Source organism: Carcharodon carcharias, chromosome 16, assembly GCF_017639515.1.
Source record: "Carcharodon carcharias isolate sCarCar2 chromosome 16, sCarCar2.pri, whole genome shotgun sequence".
Taxonomy (NCBI): domain Eukaryota; kingdom Metazoa; phylum Chordata; class Chondrichthyes; order Lamniformes; family Lamnidae; genus Carcharodon; species Carcharodon carcharias.
Window position 1 is genome coordinate 88192755 of NC_054482.1, and position 19733 is coordinate 88212487.

At 43.7% G+C, this 19733-nt stretch overlaps 1 protein-coding gene across 2 annotated transcripts in view; it reads left to right on the top strand.

The window, feature by feature from the left end:
• Positions 1-16834, top strand: part of pigb (phosphatidylinositol glycan anchor biosynthesis, class B) — a 35787-nt gene extending 18953 nt beyond the window's left edge. For both annotated transcript variants that reach the window (XM_041207613.1, XM_041207614.1), the window contains 6 exons: positions 224-275; positions 795-1006; positions 2376-2440; positions 4624-4840; positions 6434-6614; positions 16610-16834. In XM_041207613.1, coding sequence (XP_041063547.1) covers positions 224-275; positions 795-1006; positions 2376-2440; positions 4624-4840; positions 6434-6614; positions 16610-16738 — 856 coding nt within the window. In that variant the 3' untranslated portion in view covers positions 16739-16834. The remainder of the gene's footprint in view (positions 1-223; positions 276-794; positions 1007-2375; positions 2441-4623; positions 4841-6433; positions 6615-16609) is intronic.
• Positions 16835-19733: the final 2899 nt, after the last annotated feature.

Sequence of the window (19733 nt, forward strand, 5' to 3'; positions counted from 1 at the left end):
ACCAGTCTTCCAACATTATTCTTTTGTACAGTTCTCAGCAGTTGGTTATAGTAGTTGTTCATGTTACTCATTCCTTCCTTGCGGCACAGTTGAGACCATGAACAAGTTGAGTGGAGGAAATCAGGGTGAAACTGTGTATCCTACTCCTGTGGCTGTATGTTGGTGTGCTAGTTATTTTTATAAACATACAAACATAAAAGTGACAATTCTATTTATTTTATAGCTGCTTAACACTAGGGATTTCTCTGATGATTGACCGAATATTTTACGGTGAGGTAGGATGCTCTTTCATATATTTAACCTTTCGAAAACTTGTTGAGCTGTGTAATACACTATTGTTGTGTGGCCAGCATGTGATAAAGCCACTGGCCTAGCCGACTTTGGAGAAAATTGTAATGCACTGAGGCATCTTATTTTTAACAGATCCTGGTGCCTGTTGTTTTCAGCATTGTAGATTTAATTATTTTTGCTTAGTTCTTAAAAAAAAATCATTAATTGTGAAATGCTAACTGTTCAGTTGTGTATCTGTGTAAAATGGTGATTTTGTAGCACTTATTTCTTTTTCTAGAGTCTGTACATCTTAAAAAGTCAGTGATACTCTTTTGGATTCAGACACGTCATATAGTACTTCATTTTGAAGAAAAACATTCCAGGACAGGGCTACCCAAGATATTTGACTTTCATTTTCCCTGTTGGTAATATTCATGCTGTTATCATGCTCCATTTACAACCCCATGATATGTTGCAAATTTATATTTTGTTCCTGTCTATCTTTGTTTTTTTCACCCTTTTAGTGGGTTATGGTTCAATGGAATTTCCTCAGATTTAACGTGATTCAGAACATGGGATCATTCTACGGCTCACACTCATGGCACTGGTACTTCACACAGGGATTTCCTGTGATTTTGGGAACTCATTTTCCCTTCTTCATTCATGGATGCCTGTTGGTGCCTAAGAAGTACAGCGTTTTGCTAATCGCAGTGATATGGACCCTCGTGGTGTATAGGTGTGTACCACTCAATTTGGGGCTTTGTGTGTAGAGGATAATAGCTATCTTGGATTGAAGACAGGACAGGAATCCTAACAGGACAGGAGTCATAATCATTCCAGCTCAGATTTACAGATATTGAAGTTTTGAGTTAAGATTCAACCTTGTAATTCATTTCCTGCTCTCTTTTGTTCCTGCGACCACTTTCAATGGAGTTGCTGCTTTTGTAAAAGATAAAAATGTAAAAGCAGCAGTACAATATGATCTCCAGAAGAAGATATTAAAGGTGCCTGTCCTTAATGCATGTTAATTAGAATTCATTTTCAGTTAAATTCTTTGTCCAGTTCAATAATTTGTGTTGGTAAAGCTACAAAGTCACACAAATAGGCTCTCACAAGTTATGCAAAAAATATATCTTTATTCTGTTATTTAAGGATATACCATTTAGTGTGATGCTGTAAACTAACAAGGTGTAAATCTCTTCTCACTGATTTAAAGTTTTCCCTTTTCTTCTCCCTCCATCCTAATTTGAATGGTGCTTCCTGATCTGAGAATAAGTGGAAGCAAGGTGTGGCTGCACTAAACCATAGATGCTTATAGCACTGAAAGACTGAAGACAAGATTACTAGCTTAATCATGGATTTGCAAACTATTTGATCCAAATTGTCTGTTCCAGGTTTTTGCCAGAGCAATCATGACTCATCTTACTCCATTTGCTGTCTTCTCATAACCTTTGTATCCTCTTCTCATTTAGATACTTATCTGCTTTTCTCTTGATACCTGCTCTGTTCACAATGTAGATTAATTTGGTGTTTTGGGACTAATGCAGAAATATAGAATTAAGAGAAATGTTGGTACAAGCTGAGGGGTTATAGTAAATACTTTCCACAGTTCCTTCACTTTTTTCACCACTACCACCCCATGAGCTGTCTTACAGTCAGAAGTTATTGCCCATTGTAGAAAAATATGAAAATTTGATGATTTGGATAGTGTCTGCACTTGGTATTAGTAAAAGTCCAATTGGATGTCATGACTTGGGTTGTGTTGGAGCCATATATTGGGCACTGGGTGACTGAATTGACATACCAAGACATAGTTATAATAGATATCCTATTGTAGTGAACGATCATTCCATGAGAGCAGGCACACACGTGATTCTCTGCTTTTGAAGCAGACACTGGGTGGTGCATGCTTGGTTGATTACCTCTTTCCCTTTGCTCACTGCCCCACTAAATCTGGATATTGTAGAGAACTTTACAGTTTTGGATCGCACAGTGTCCTGAAGCACTGACATGCAGCATTGCCAGGTTTGTGCACATGCAAATGACTTTCAAATGTCACCCCTTGAATACCTGTGTTTTAAAAATATATATATTCTTTATCCCAGTTTCTTAAGCCACAAGGAATTCAGATTTATTTATCCAGTAATGCCTCTTTGCATGGTGTTTTGTGGTAAGCATCTACTTCATAATTCTACCTAAAGATTTGTGTAACTGATAGTTTAGAATTTAAAAGAAAATACCTTGAATTGATAAGCTTTCGCAGAATCACAGAATCACACAGTGCAGAAGAGGTCCTTCGGCCCATCGAGTCTACACCGACACGTGAGAAACACCTGACCTACCTACCTAATCCCATTTACCAGCACTTGGCCCATAGCCTTGAATGTTATGATGTGCCAAGTGCTCATTCAGGTACTTTTTAAGGGATGTGAGGCAACCTGCCTCCACCACCCTCCCAGGCAGTGCATTCTAGACTGTCACCACCCTCTGGGTAAAAAAGCTTTTCCTCACATCCCCCCTAAACCACTTGCCCCTCATCTTAAACTTATGTCCCCTCGTGACTGACCCTTCAACTAAGGGAAACAGTTGCTCCCTATCCACCCTGTATATGCCCCTCATAATCTTGTACACCTCGATCAGGTTGCCCCTCAGTCTTGTCTGCTCTAACGAAAACAACCCAAGTCTATCCAACCTCTCTTCATAACTTAAATGTTTCATCCCAGGCACCATCCTGGTGAATCTCCTCTGCACCCCCTCCAGTGCAATCACACCCTTCCAGCTGTTGCCTCACCAAGGTTCTATACAACTCCCAACATGACCTCCCTACTTTTGTAATCTATACCTCGATTGATAAAGGCAAGTGTCCCATATGCTTCTTTTACCACCCCGTTAACATGCTCCTCTGCCTTCAGAGATCTATGAACACACACACACATGCCAAGGTCCCTTTGTTCCTCAGAACTTCCTAGTGTCATGCCGTTCATTGAATACTTCCTTGTCAAATTACTCCTTCCAAAATGTATCACCTCACACTTTTCAGGGTTAAATTCCATCTGCTGCTTGTCTGCCCATTTGACCATCCCGTCTATATCTTCCTGTAGCCCAAGACACTCAACCTCACTATTAACCACCCGGCCAATCTTTGTGTCATCCGCAAACTTACTAATCCTACTCCCCACAAAGTCATCTATGTCATTTATATAAATGACAAATAATAGGGGACTGTGCACAGATCCCTGTGGCACGCTACTGGACACTGGCTTCCAGTCACTAAAGCATCCTTCTGTCATCACCCTCTGTTTCCTCCAACTAAGCCAATTTTGAATCCACCTTATCAAATTACCCTGTATCCCATGTGCATTTGCCTTCTTTATATGTCTCCCAAGTGGGACCTTGTCAAAGGCTTTGCTGAAATCCATATAGACTACATCAACTGCACTATCCTCATCTACACACCTGGTCACCTCCTCAAAAAATTCAAATTTGTTAGGCATGACCTCCCAAAGCCACGCTGACTACCCCTGATCAAAGCTTGCCTCTCCAAGTGGAGATAGATTCTCATCTTCAGAATTTTCTCCAATAGTTTCCCTACCACTGACGTGAGACTCACTGGCCTGTAGTTCCCTGGCTTATCTCTACAATCCTTCTTAAATAGCGGAACCACATTAGCTGTTCTCCAGTCCTCTGGCACCTCCCCCGTGGCCAGAGAGGAATTAAAAAATTGGGTTAGAGCCCCTGCGATCTCCTCCCTTGCCTCCCTCAGCAGTCTGGGTCACAAATCAGCCGGACCTGGAGATGTGTCCACTTTTAAGCCTGCCAACACCTTGTCACTCCCTATATCAATTTGCTTAAGAACCTTGCAGTCTCTCTCTACACGTAATATTTCACTATGAAAAATGTCGAACGTATGAACATTTTTAAGGTTTTTAAATGGAGAAATGCCTTTCTATGTAAAATGTTTCAAAAGATATATCTCTTTGACTTCAGCCTGTTTATTTCCAGAGGCAGTTTGATTGGAGGTATTTTTCATAGCTGTCCCCTGTTATAACTTTATAAATGCGACAGTGCTATATATTGTTTTGTATTATAACTTTATAACTCTGGGATTGTTGAAACACTTTTAAATTATGCAATTTGTGATGAAGTTTGAGTGCAAATCTTTTAAAATGCCTACTCTGTATAAATGTATGTACTTAACTGGAATAAATAGTAGAAATTATTTACTTGACCATTATATTATTTACTGCTGTTTTATGTACAGAAAATATTATGGACTTTAGATTTCATTGCATTTGTATTTACTTAAGAAAAATTGTGCAATAAAATCCTGGTTTGATTCTCTTTTCTGAATAGGCTACTCATTGGCTAATTTGAAAACATGGAAGAAGCCGGCAGTCTGTTTCCTGTTTTTTTCTAATATGTGTCTAGTTCTATATACTGGATTAATTCACCAACGTGGAACATTGGATGTAATGCAGCACATTCAACAGCTCTGTAAGGACACACTGCCAGAGGGAGAAGAGCCCTCTTTGCTCTTCCTGATGCCTTGTCATTCAACACCATTTTACAGGCATGTTAAGAATTTTGCAAAAACAGCTAATGTAGAAAGTGAGAGACTGTAGCTATATGGGGTTTTAAAGCTCTTACATTTTTGTAAAAAAGCTTCGCAATGTTGGATGCTAGTACAAGTAACCGGGGTGGGGATGGGTCAAAGGCCTGGTGGCAAAGGAGGTCCAAGGTCTTGTGGGGGGAGGAGAGTCGGGGAGGGGTTGTGGTGTCTGATCACAAGTGTTCTTCAGGCAGTCGCTTTGGATCCAGGAAGAAAATATACTCCCCTCCTGGATCCTCCAAATCCTTACCTGGATGTAACTGCCAGTTTCCCCAAAGCTCAGTGAAATCCAGCTGGCCATAGTTAAAAATTGCAAAGCTGAATCAGAATGAGGCTTGAGGCTTTATCACCATAATTAAAGTACCAACCAGTCTCTTCGGAGCAGATTGGCTACCTACCTATCTTTGGTCCCATTCAAAGCTGGAGTTGGGTGGGTTGGAGATGGGTTTGGGTTGGGAATCTGAAATTTAAGACTTTAAACCACCACCCAACCCAAACTTCTTAGGCTAAAATTCTGCTCACTACCTTTTCGATGTGACATTAAACTGTCTGTGCTCTTAAGTTGAATTACTGTTCAGAAAAGAGCAGGAGTGTTCTTTTGTTCTATCCAATATTTAACCATCAAACCGACATTTCACTGCTGTTTGAGGGACTATGCTATATGCAAGTTAACTGCTGTATTTCCCTACATCGCAACAGTGATCATACTTCATTAGCTGTGAAGTTCTTTATGTCCTGAGATACTATACAAATACAAGTTATCTCATTCTTTTAATTCTGTATTAGAAAACTGAATGGATGCATTGTCAGGTCCTTGGCCATTAACCTAGTTGGCCTGTAATTTGTATGTAACTAGTGATTTTGCTGTTTGATGGAGAGGCACTCAGTGCCAATGTTTGTGTACATTAGAGACATTATTCTTCCTTATCTGCAACAATGTCATTCCCAGCGGAGAAAGTGGTAAATTGAGTGGACTTGATCTAGTCTTTAGAAGGTGTCAATAAAGCCCAGAGTAGCTCATTGCTAGGTTGTTAACAATATTGGAATATTTGACCAGAGGAAAGAAAATGAAGAGGTCACTAGGTCTACTAGAAATGCAATCCAGTAAGTTAATTGTAAATTGGAGGTGTAACAGTCAAGGAAATAGTGACAAGTTATAAGTGAAATCCTTTCCAATGCAATAGCATCCACCCAAAGTGACATTATCAAAGAAAGACCATCACGTTTCAAAGAGAAAATGCGGACTTCCTATTCATAAATATCTGGTCTCACCTGAAGCTTTGTAATCTTGATAAACAAAACCCTAATGTGAACTACTTTATTATTTTCTCATTTCTGGATACGGAAAGAAAATTGCAAAATGCTTACCAGAGTATTGGCTGAGACATGAGAGTAGCTTTCCAGCCTATCCTTCAGCTGGAAGTCACTTGATTTGAGGAGATTAAAAAAAAAGCAGGCAAGGAGAAAATAATGAATTGAAATTGTTATTCTCAGAAATTGTGTGGTGCATGAACGGTTGCCTGTATCACTTAATTATTTCTCATTTCTCCACAGCCACGTTCATTGCCCAATAAAAATGCACTTTCTGGAATGTCCTCCAGATCTGACTGGAAATAACAGTTATGTTGATGAAGCTGAAATGTTTTTTGAGGAACCACTGAAGTGGCTGAACATAAGATTTTCTGGTCAAGCCTCCCTTCCTACTCACCTAGTACTTTATAATGTAATGGAACAGGTATGTATGTACATAAATATTTTATTATTGGTTCCATTATGAAAAACAGGTATGATATCATAGTGGTTGCAATACCAGGCTGGTAATGTGGAGCAAAAACAGAATTACCTGGAAAAACTCAGCAGGTCTGGCAGCATCGGCGGAGAAGAAAAGAGTTGACATTTCGAGTCCTCATGACCCTTCGACAGAACTTGAGTTCCAGTCCAAGAAAGAGTTGAAATATAAGCTGGTTTAAGGTGTTGGGGTGAGGGTGGGGAGAGAGAGAGAGAAGTGGAGGGGGGTGGTGTGGTTGTAGGCAAAAGCAGTGATAGAAGCAGATCATCAAAAGATGTCATAAACAACAGGACAAAAGAACACATAGGTGTTAAAGTTGGTGATAATATCTAAACGAATGTGCTAATTAAGAATGGATGGTAGGGCACTCAAGGTATAGCTCTAGTGGGGGTGGGGGGGAGCATAAAAGATTTAAAATATTTAAAAATAATGGAAATAGGTGGGAAAAGAAAAATCTATATAATTTATTGGAAAAAAACAAAAGGAAGGGGGAAACAGAAAGGGGGTGGGGATGGAGGGGGGAGCTCAATACCTAAAGTTGTTGAATTCAGTATTCAGTCCGGAAGGCTGTAAAGTGCCTAGTCGGAAGATGAGGTGTTGTTCCTCCAGTTTGCGTTGGGCTTCACTGGAACAATGCAGCAAGCCAAGGACAGACATGTGGGCAAGAGAGCAGGGTGGAGTGTTAAAATGGCAAGCGACAGGGAGGTTTGGGTCATTCTTGCGGACAGACCGCAGGTGTTCTGCAAAGTGGTCGCCCAGTTTACGTTTGGTCTCTCCAATGTAGAGGAGACCACATTGGGAGCAACGAATGCAGTAGACTAAGTTGGGGGAGATGCAAGTGAAATGCTGCTTCACTTGAAAAGAGTGTTTGGGCCCTTGGACAGTGAGGAGAGAGGAAGTGAAGGGGCAGGTGTTGCATCTTTTGCGTGGGCATGGGGTGGTGCCATAGGAGGGGGTTGAGGAGTAGGGGGTGATGGAGGAGTGGACCAGGGTGTCCTGGAGGGAGCGATCCCTACGGAATGCCGATAGGGGGGGTGAAGGGAAGATGTGTTTGGTGGTGGCATCATGCTGGAGTTGGCGGAAATGGCGGAGGATGATCGTTTGAATGCGGAGGCTGGTGGGGTGATAAGTGAGGACAAGGGGGACCCTATCATGTTTCTGGGAGGGAGGAGAAGGCGTAAGGGCGGATGCGCGGGAGATGGGCCGGACACGGTTGAGGGCCCTGTCAACGACCGTGGGTGGAAAACCTCGGTTAAGGAAGAAGGATGACATGTCAGAGGAACTGTTTTTGAAGGTAGCATCATCGGAACAGATGCGACGGAGGCGAAGGAACTGAGAGAATGGGATGGAGTCCTTACAGGAGGCGGGGTGTGAGGAGCTGTAGTTGAGCTAACTGTGGGAGTCGGTGGGTTTGTAATGGATATTGGTGGACAGTCTATCACCAGAGATTGAGACAGAGAGGTCAAGGAAGGGAAGGGAAGTGTCAGAGATGGACCACGTGAAAATGATGGAGGGGTGGAGATTGGAAGCAAAATTAATAAATTTTTCCCAAGTTCCGACGAGAGCATGAAGCGGCACCGAAGTAATCATCGATGTACCGGAGAAAGAGTTGTGGAAGGGGGCCGGAGTAGGACTGCAACAAGGAATGTTCCCCATACCCCATAAAGAGACAGGCATAGATGGGGCCCTTGCGGGTACCCATAGCTACACCTTTTAATTGGAGGAAATGAGAGGAGTTGAAGGAGAAATTGTTCAGTGTGAGAACAAGTTCAGCCAGACGGAGGAGAGTAGTGGTGGATGGGGATAGTTCGGGCCTCTGTTCGAGGAAGAAGCTAAGGGCCCTCAGACCATCCTGGTGGAGGATGGAGGTGTAGAGGCCTACCACCTTAATTGGTAATCTGCAGGCCTGGACGAATGATCTGGAAACATAAACTCAAATGCCACCAGGGCAGCTGGTAAATTTTAATTCAATCCATTAAATAAATCTCGAATTAAAAGCTAATATCAATAATGGTAGCCATGAAACTGGCGGATTGTCATTAAAAAAATCTGGTTTCACTGTTGCCCTTTAGGGAAGGAAATCCACTGTCCTCACCCAGTCTGGCCTTCAAATGATTCCAGACCCACAGCAATGTGGTTGACTCTTAATTGCCCTCTGACATGGCCTAGCAAGCCACTCAGTTGTATCAAACTGCTGTGCAAAACGATAATAAGAAAAACCAACCAGACTACCTGACATCAACCTGCACACCAGGCACGACAAAGACATACCCTGACCACAGTCAAGACTGAAACGTCCTCCTCACTAATATCTGGGGGCTATTGCCAAAATCAAAAGAGTTGTCCCAAAGACAGATGTAGCAAAGACTGCCATGCCAGAGTGAGGCTTTTCCTGAGCCACACCAGGCGATGCTTAACACAGAGTTGACTACCATGGTGCAAACCAGCGTCTTATGAAATGGAAGGCTGCCACAAATTCCCCACAGGTTAGTTAAGCAACAGTTATAGTCACAAAACAATACCTTTCAGCCAGCCTCCCAGAATCCTTAGATAAAAGCAAAATACTGTGGATGCTGGAAGTCTGAAACAGAAATAAAAATAGCTGCAAAAACTCAATAGTTCTGACAGCATCTCATCTTCCGATTAGGCACTTTACAGCCTTCCGGACTTAATATTGAATTCAACAGCTTCAGATCATGAACTCTCTCCCCCTTCCTCACCCTCTTTTTGATCCCTTTTTTCTAATAATATGTTTTTTTTTATATACATATAGTTTTCTTTTCCCACCTATTTCTATTATTATTTTTAATATTTATTTCCATCCATTGTTTTATCTCCACCTTTTAGCCTAGTTCGATCCCTTCCCCCTACCCCACCCCCACTAGGGCCATCTGCCACTTGCTCATGCCAAGCAATGACCATCTTCAACAGGAGAATCTAACCACCTCCCCTTGATCTTCAACAACATTATCATCACTGAATCCCCCATTGGCAAGTTCCTAGGGGCTCACCATTAACCAAAAACTTGACGGGACCAGCCACATAAATCCTCTGGTTCCAAGAGCCGGTTAGAGGCTGGGTATTCTGGTGAGTGACTTATTTCCTGAGTTGTCAAAGCCTTTCCACCATCAACAAGTGTCTGGATGAGTGCCACTCCAACAATGCTCAGGAAGCTCAACATCATCCAGATCAAGTAACCCACTTAATTAGTGCTGCATCCACCACCTTAAATGTTCACTCTCTTGACCATTAATGCACTATAGCTACAGGGTGTACACATATAATCACAGAATTGTTATGGTGCAGAAGGAGGCCATTTGGCACATCCTGTCTGCACCAGCTCTCTGAATGAGCTCCTCACCTAGTATCATTCCCCTGCCTTCTAACCTGCACATTCTTCCTTTTCAGTTAATAGTCTAATTCCCTTTTGAATGCTTCAGTTGAACTTGTCTCCACCACACTAAAGGGCAGCACATTCAAAAACCTTAGCACTCATTGCATAAAAAAGTTTCTTGATATAACTTTTGCTTCTTTTTCCAATTACTTTAAATCTCAGTCTTGGTCTTTTCATGAACGCTTCTCCCACATTGACTGTCCAGGCGCCTCATAATTTTGAATGTGTCTTATCAAATCTCCCCTTAGTCTTCTTTTCTCTCAGGAAAACAGTCTTAATTTCTCCAATCTGTCTTCATAACTGAAATTCCTCATTGCTGGAATCATTTTTATGAATCTTTTCTGCATCCTATCCAATGCCTTCATATCCTTCCTAAGTGCGATACCCAGAACTGGAGACAGTACTCTAACTGAGGCCGAACGTAACCTCCTTGCTCTTGTACTCTTTGCCCCTATTAATAAATTCCAGGATATTGTATGCTTTATTAACTGCCCTCTCATCCTGTCCTACCACCTTCAATGACTTATGCACATTTACACCCAGATCCCTTTGCTCCTGCACCTCCGTTACATTTATACCCTTTATTTCATGTGTCTCCAAAATCAATCATCTCACATTTCTCACATTGAAATTCATCTGCCACCTGTCCGTCCATTCCAACAACTTATTTATGTCCCTTTGAAGTTCTATACTGTCCCCTTCACAATTCATAATGCTTCCAAGCTTTGTACCTTCCAGAAATTTTGAAATTGTGCCCTGGACACCAAAGTCCAATAGGTCATTAATATATATCAGGAAAAGTAAGGGTCTCAATACTAACCCCTGGGAAACTCCACTACAAACCTTCCTCCAGCATGAAAAATACCCATTAACCGCTACACTCTTTTCTGTTGCTCAGCCAGTTCCGTATCCATGTTGCTACTGTCCCCTTAATTCCATGAGCTTTAACTTCACTCGCAAGTCTGTTGTGCGGCACTATATCAAACGCCTTTTAGAAGTTGGAAACACACCACATCAACAGCATTGCCCTCATCCACCCTCTCTGTTACCTCTTCAAAAAACTCCAGCAAGCTAGTTAAACATGATTTTCCCTTAAGAAATCCATGCTGACAGGTACAAGATGCACTGCAACAATTTGCTAAGGCTTCTTCAACAGTACCTTACAAATCTGTGTTCCCTACTGCCTGGAATGAGCAGCATTTACAGAACTCTCTGACAGCACTGCGGTTTACCTACACCATATAGACTGCAGTATTTCAAGAAGTTGGCTCATCACCATCTTCTTGAGGGCAGTTAGGGATGGGCAATAAATGCTGGCCTTACCAGTGATGCCCACATCCCATGAACAAATAAAACAGATATGTATTATTGACTGACTGAGCAATGATTACTTGTTCCAAAATCACTGCTTGTGACTGATCTAGATACAGAATGATTTTGCTTGACTATATTTTTTGTTTTCCTTTTACTTATCGGCGGCACTTCCTAATAATGGTAGTGTTAGTTGTAATGTTACGATTCAAATGTTATGCGTGTTGGGCTAATCCACCCAGCAGACTCTTTTTCAAGATAAAAACAAAAAAACTGCGGATGCTGGAAATCCAAAACAAAAACAGAATTACCTGGAAAAACTCAGCAGGTCTGGCAGCATCGGCGGAGAAGAAAAGAGTTGACGTTTCGAGTCCTCATGACCCTTCGACAGAACTTGCGTTCGAGTCCAAGAAAGAGTTGAAATATAAGCTGGTTTAAGGTGTGTGTGTGGGGGGCGGAGAGATAGAGAGACAAAGAGGTGGAGGGGGGTGGTTGGGGGGGTGTGGTTGTAGGGACAAACAAGCAGTGATAGAAGCAGATCATCAAAAGATGTCAACGACAATAGTACAATAGAACACATAGGTGTTAAAATTAAAGTTGGTGATATTATCTAAACGAATGTGCTAATTAAGAATGGATGGTAGGGCACTCAAGGTATAGCTCTAGTGGGTTTTTTTTTATATAATGGAAATAGGTGGGAAAAGGAAAATCTTTATAATTTATTGGAAAAAAAAGGGGGAAGGGGGAAACAGAAAGGGGGTGGGGATGGGGGAGGGAGCTTACGACCTAAAGTTGTTGAATTCAATATTCAGTCCAGAAGGCTGTAAAGTCCCTAGTCGGAAGATGAGGTGTTGTTCCTCCAGTTTGCGTTGGGCTTCACTGGAACAATGCAGCAAGCCAAGGACAGACATGTGGGCAAGAGAGCAGGGTGGAGTGTTGAAATGGCAAGCGACAGGGAGGTTTGGGTCATTCTTGCGGACAGACCGCAGGTGTTCTGCAAAGCGGTCGCCCAGTTTACGTTTGGTCTCTCCAATGTAGAGGAGACCACATTGGGAGCAACGAATGCAGTAGACTAAGTTGGGGGAAATGCAAGTGAAATGCTGCTTCACTTGAAAGGAGTGTTTGGGTCCTTGGACGGTGAGGAGAGAGGAAGTGAAGGGGCAGGTATTGCATTTTTTGCGTGGGCATGGGGTGGTGCCATAGGAGGGGGTTGAGGAGTAGGGGGTGATGGAGGAGTGGACCAGGGTGTCCCGGAGGGAGCGATCCCTACGGAATGCTGATAAGGGGGGTGAAGGGAAGATGTGTTTGGTGGTGGCATCATGCTGGAGTTGGCGGAAATGGCGGAGGATGATCGTTTGAATGCGGAGGCTGGTGGGGTGATAAGTGAGGACAAGGGGGACCCTATCATGTTTCTGGGAGGGAGGAGAAGGCGTGAGGGCGGATGCGCGGGAAATGGGCCGGACACGGTTGAGGGCCCTGTCAACGACCGTGGGTGGAAAACCTTGGTTAAGGAAGAAGGAGGACATGTCAGAGGAACTGTTTTTGAAGGTAGCATCATCGGAACAGATGCGACGGAGGCGAAGGAACTGAGAGAATGGGATGGAGTCCTTACAGGAAGCAGGGTGTGAGGAGCTGTAGTCGAGATAGCTGTGGGAGTCGGTGGGTTTGTAATGGATATTGGTGGACAGTCTATCACCAGAGATTGAGACAGAGAGGTCAAGGAAGGGAAGGGAAGTGTCAGAGATGGACCACGTGAAAATGATGGAGGGGTGGAGATTGGAAGCAAAATTAATAAATTTTTCCAAGTCCTGACGAGAGCATGAAGCAGCACCGAAGTAATCATCGATGTACCGGAGAAAGAGTTGTGGAAGGGGGCCGGAGTAGGACTGGAACAAGGAATGTTCCACATACCCCATAAAGAGACAGGCATAGATGGGGCCCATGCGGGTACCCATAGCCACACCTTTTATTTGGAGGAAGTGAGAGGAGTTGAAGGAGAAATTGTTCAGTGTGAGAACAAGTTCAGCCAGACGGAGGAGAGTAGTGGTGGATGGGGATAGTTCGGGCCTCTGTTCGAGGAAGAAGCTAAGGGCCCTCAGACCATCCTGGTGGGGGATGGAGGTGTAGAGGGATTGGACGTCCATGGTGAAGAGTAAGCGGTTGGGGCCAGGGAACTGGAAATTGTTGATGTGACGTAAGGTGTCAGAGGAATCACGGATGTAGTTGGGAAGGGACTGGACAAGGGGAGAGAGAAGGGAGTCAAGATAACGAGAAATGAGTTCTGTGGGGCAGGAGCAAGCTGAGACGATCGGTCTACCGGGGCAGTTCTGTTAGTGGATTTTGGGTAGGAGATAGAAGCGGGCCGTCCGAGGTTGGGCGACTATCAGGTTGGAAGCTGTGGGAGGGAGATCCCCAGAGGAGATGAGGTCACTGACAGTCCTGGAAACAATGGCTTGATGTTCAGGGGTGGGGTCATGGTCCAGGAAGAGGTAGGAGGAAGTGTCTGCGAGTTGACGCTCAGCCTCCGCGAGGTAGAGGTCAGTGCGCCAGACAACAACAGCACCACCCTTGTCAGCGGGTTTGATGACAATGTCAGGGTTGGACCTGAGAGAATGGAGTGCAGTAAGTTCAGAGAGAGAGACAGGTTAGAATGGGTGAGAGGAGCAGAGAAATTGAGACGACTAATGTCGCGCCGACAGTTCTCAATGAAAAGATCGAGAGAAGGTAAGAATCCAGAGGGAGGGGTCCAGGTGGAGGGAGAATATTGGAGATAGGTAAAAGGATCCGTTGAACTGGGAGAGGACTCCTGCCCAAAGAAGTGAGCCCGGAGACGAAAACGGCGGAAGAAGAGTTCAGTATCATGCCGAGCCCGAAATTCATTGAGGTGAGGGCGTAAGGGTATGAAACTAAGTCCTTTGCTGAGCACTGAACGTTCAGCATAGGAGAGGGGAAGGTCAGGGGGTATAGTGAATACACGGCTGGGGTTGGGATTGGAAGAGGGTGGGGACGGAGGAACAGGCAGGGGTGGGGGATCCTAGATGGGTGTTGGTGTCGATGAGTTGTTGTAGCTTGCGTTCCTTAGCACTTGAGAGAAAGAGAAAAAGTTTCTTGTTGAGGCGTCGGATGAGCCGAAGGATAAAATGAAACTGGGGGCACGCGCAGCTTTGAAAAAGGGTACGGCGGTGCTGCTGGAGGGAGAGGTCGAGTGTGTTCATATGGCGGCGCATGGCACTGAGTGTGGATTTTCACGTGGTCCATCTCTGACACTTCCCTTCCCTTCCTTGACCTCTCTGTCTCAATCTCTGGTGATAGACTGTCCACCAATATCCATTACAAACCCACCGACTCCCACAGCTATCTCGACTACAGCTCCTCACACCCTGCTTCCTGTAAGGACTCCATCCCATTCTCTCAGTTCCTTCGCCTCCGTCGCATCTGTTCCGATGATGCTACATTCAAAAACAGTTCCTCTGACATGTCCTCCTTCTTCCTTAACCGAGGTTTTCCACCCACGGTCGTTGACAGGGCCCTCAACCGTGTCCGGCCCATCTCCCGCGCATCCACCCTCACGCCTTCTCCTCCCTCCTAGAAACATGATAGGGTCCCCCTTGTCCTCACTTATCACCCCACCAGCCTCCGCATTCAAACGATCATCCTCCGCCATTTCCGCCAACTCCAGCATGATGCCACCACCAAACACATCTTCCCTTCACCCCCCTTATCAGCATTCCGTAGGGATCGCTCCCTCCGGGACACCCTGGTCCACTCCTCCATCACCCCCTACTCCTCAACCCCCTCCTATGGCACCACCCCATGCCCACGCAAAAAATGCAATACCTGCCCCTTCACTTCCTCTCTCCTCACCGTCCAAGGACCCAAACACTCCTTTCAAGTGAAGCAGCATTTCACTTGCATTTCCCCCAACTTAGTCTACTGCATCCGTTGCTCCCAATGTGGTCTCCTCTACATTGGAGAGACCAAACGTAAACTGGGCGACCGCTTTGCAGAACACCTGCGGTCTGTCCGCAAGAATGACCCAAACCTCCCTGTCGCTTGCCATTTCAACACTCCACCCTGCTCTCTTGCCCACATGTCTGTCCTTGGCTTGCTGCATTGTTCCAGTGAAGCCCAACGCAAACTGGAGGAACAACACCTCATCTTCCGACTAGGGACTTTACAGCCTTCTGGACTGAATATTGAATTCAACAACTTTAGGTCGTAAGCTCCCTCCCCCATCCCCACCCCCTTTCTGTTTCCCCCTTCCCCCTTTTTTTTCCAATAAATTATAAAGATTTTCCTTTTCCCACCTATTTCCATTATATAAAAAAAACCCACTAGAGCTATACCTTGAGTGCCCTACCATCCATTCTTAATTAGCACATTCGTTTAGATAATATCACCAACTTTAATTTTAACACCTGTGTTCTATTGTACTATTGTCGTTGACATCTTTTGATGATCTGCTTCTATCACTGCTTGTTTGTCCCTACAACCACACCCCCCCAAGCCCCCCCCCCCCCACCTCTTTGTCTCTCTATCTCTCCGCCCCCCACACACACACCTTAAACCAGCTTATATTTCAACTCTTTCTTGGACTCGAACGCAAGTTCTGTCGAAGGGTCATGAGGACTCGAAACGTCAACTCTTTTCTTCTCCGCCGATGCTGCCAGACCTGCTGAGTTTTTCTAGGTAATTCTGTTTTTGTTTTCTTTTTCAAGATTCTTTGTTTTTGGGTGCTTTTGAGTTCAGGAATGCGAAATAGGTAGAAGTAACTGAATCTTGAAGATATGAAGGCTCAGTGCCCTCTTTCACAGGGTAACTGAGACTGTGGAAAATCACAGCCCCAAACTTCAAATATTTCAACTGTCATTTTTTTTAAATTTAAGAATTGTAATTTTTTCTGTTCCTCCTTTGCTATTTAAATTGTGCCTTCACTGATATAATTTGACTATTGTCAAATCAGAGTGAAGCAGGTGACATTGACTGAGTGGCAATAAAAGTGACTGAGAGAGAAGATTTGTGGCACAACCTATTCTATCCTTTGCTTTGAACTAAAATAGGGGAGCATAGATGCAGGGAAATTGAGGAAATATATTATAAGAACGTTTTATATTTCTTAGTAAGTCTCCAAGTTAAGCTAACCAACATATTTGTTAACCGTAAATTCTAAATAGACATTCAAATCTGCTGCTGTTTATGCATCTTCTAAACTAGAGATTTTGTCTCTTTCTCAAAGAAAATAGAGCCATTTCTGAAGACCAGAAACTATGTGAAAACTGCAACATTTTTTCATACTCATGTGCCAGATGGTCGGATTGGAAGTCACATTCATCTTTATGAAAGAAAGATAATGGATAATAGATGATGAATGATCGATGAGGTTTTTTTTACATTTTAAACTTGTGTGTAAATGTTTCTACTATCTGAACTATTTTTATAAATGCGTTCCTTCCCTCCGAAACCTATGTCTTGTGTATTTCTGAAAAATCGAGTTGATGAGCATGGTATCTGTATAACTGGTCAATGAAAGATATTGCAGGGAAATGCCCTATAAATTGCTGAAAATGTGTTCCTGAAATGGGCTTTCAGCTGAAATATAGCCACACACCATGGAGTCAATGGTTAAAGTGAATACTGGAAAATTTAATTTATTAAAACCATGAGGATTGCTTATTGAAACAGAACATTCCTGGCCCATGATAAAATGGTCAGTATTAGAACTGAGTTCAGGAATAGCTCGTTAATGCCAACCTTGTTCCTGTGTTTATGAAAGAAATGATTGAATATGTGGAGGATTGAAAATGGGACCTGGTATGTCTCGTTATCCATGACTTTTATAGTCACACAATTTCCTGGAAAATTAGAAATGACTGATATCATAGAAGGTGAACCTTTCTATGTTTGTCACCTGGATCGGTCAATTGACTGAAAAGAGGTTTTTCTTTGAATTTAAGATATATAAGCAGGTGCTTGACACACCTCTTGCAGATTCTCTTTATCTGCATTTGATTTTCTTGGCTAGTTACAAGCTCTGTGTAGGCTTTAGTCTTCTGTGTAATCTTTACCTAGCAGATGTACCTTTCAAGTACAAATTTTATTCAAGGTAGAGAGTTAAGGGGTTGTAAACGGTTGTATGGCTATACCTGCTAATTACGGGCAAAGATAAATGTTTCATTTAATGGTTCAAGTTGCCTGTGATCAAGGAAGGTGAGTGTTAAGCCAGCTCATCATATAGTTATTCATTTGTAAGATGAAATCAGTTGGAACGGAGGATCTGAGTGGAACAGATAACCTCGTCAACAGCTGTTTGACTTTCCTAGATACCGCCATCCCAGAGGATGGAAGAACAACAACCCAGCAATCCTTATAAGAACATGGGTCTGAATTTGTAGCCTGGAGGTGAATTCTGTGTTAGGGTGGGTGCCTGTTAGTGAAGTCAGAAAACCCAGAAGAACAGGGACGGAATTTTACGCCGGCAGGATTTTATGGTCCTGCTGAAGTTAATGGACGTTTGAACGGCTCGCTGCATTTTACGGCCCCGCCCCTGCCAAAACGGGGCCATAAAATTCTGCCTCAGGTTTCCCAAATACCTGACAGAATTTTACCGTAGGATACCTTTAAATCTTTTTCTGTGGAGTTCCCACTCAGGTAGGGTGGGGTGGGGAGAGATTGTTTGGGGGTGTTCCTATGGTGGTCTAGGGGGGCCTGATTGTGGTTCTGATTGCTCGGGAGAGGCTAGGTATCAGGATGGGTTTACTGGATATTATGTCGGGCCTGAATGAAACACACTTACAGACTTGCAAGCAATGCTGTAAAGGTACTTATTCATGGATTCAGTCTTTCTCATCTCCTTTATGCTGCTGAAGTTTTCAATGCCTGGGAAACAAAAACTGCTTGTGGTTAAAAATAAAATGATTGTTTAATGCTAAGACAGGCAACCCATCATAATATTTAAATGACAAACCCACTTTCTGCAAGCAGATTTGTCACCCACCATTCATCCTGTTATAACTGGAAGTGGTGGTGTAAAGTAGACGAGAAGGGATGAATCCATGAGGCCAGTGCTTTTACAGCACTGCCTGCTTTTTGCATGTGAACTTCTGACATGACCCAAATACACCCATTTTTGGGAGGTAGGATTCAGCCCATGGCGGTTGAAGCTCTGGAAATATTGATCACCAACACACCGCAGAATTTTCAGGTCGGGGTTCGAGGGAAGGCCTGACACGCCAACCCGTAAAATGACGCACAATGACGTTGGGCGGGCATCCCGATATTTCGGAAGGCGGGTGCTATGAGTTCTGAAGCACGCCCACTGTTAATTAACGGGTTAGTTAAGGCCCTTGAGGCAGCAACTGAGAGAGATTTTTTGCAGCCCTTGCGATTTCCAGTGTGTTGCACGTGCTCAACGGGCAGGTGGGTAGGCCACGTTTTTAAAAACCTCATCCATGGGCAGGATAAGAGGGGTGATTGGGCTCGCTAATGTGAGTAGTTATAACTTTAGTTTTTAAACTTACTCCTACTTGCTTGTGTGAACAGGACAACTTCAATTCTCTTCAGAGTTGCTTTGACAGAAAGGACAGGCTTCAGTTCGGGACTCTGGAGGAATCATAACACTTGGGGCCTTCCAGGTGTCAGACAGCCTTCCTTTACCCTGAGAATGGGGATTGTGGTCTCCACTGGAGGCACCTCCTCTGAGGAGGAAGAGAGGACCAAAAGGGGTATGAGACCAGGTGTCCCTATTCAGCCTGCAGTGGAGACACCTGTGGGAGGACAGGCACAGGCACAAGGGATGCAGGGCCAACAGGAAGTTCAAGGCAGAAAGGACCACAGAAGACCCCATTATCCTGCTGCCAGGGTTTACAGGCAGTGATGCAGCTACCTCAATTTGCTTGAGGTGCAATGCGGAAAGAGGCTCCATCTCTCAAAGCAGACAGTGATCTCCATCTATATATAAAAACAAAAAAAACAAAAAAACTGCGGATGCTGGAAATCCAAAACAAAAACAGAATTACCTGGAAAAACTCAGCAGGTCTGGCAGCATCGGCGGAGAAGAAAAGAGTTGACGTTTCGAGTCCTCATGACCCTTTGACAGAACTTGAGTTCGAGTCCAAGAAAGAGTTGAAATATAAGCTGGTTTAAACCAGCTTATATTTCAACTCTTTCTTGGACTCGAACTCAAGCTGCTTTAAACCAGCTTATATTTCAACTCTTTCTTGGACTTGAACTCAAGTTCTGTCGAAGGGTCATGAGGACTCGAAACGTCAACTCTTTTCTTCTCCGCCGATGCTGCCAGACCTGCTGAGTTTTTCCAGGTAATTCTGTTTTTGTTTAGTGATCTCCATCTGTCAGATGATCAG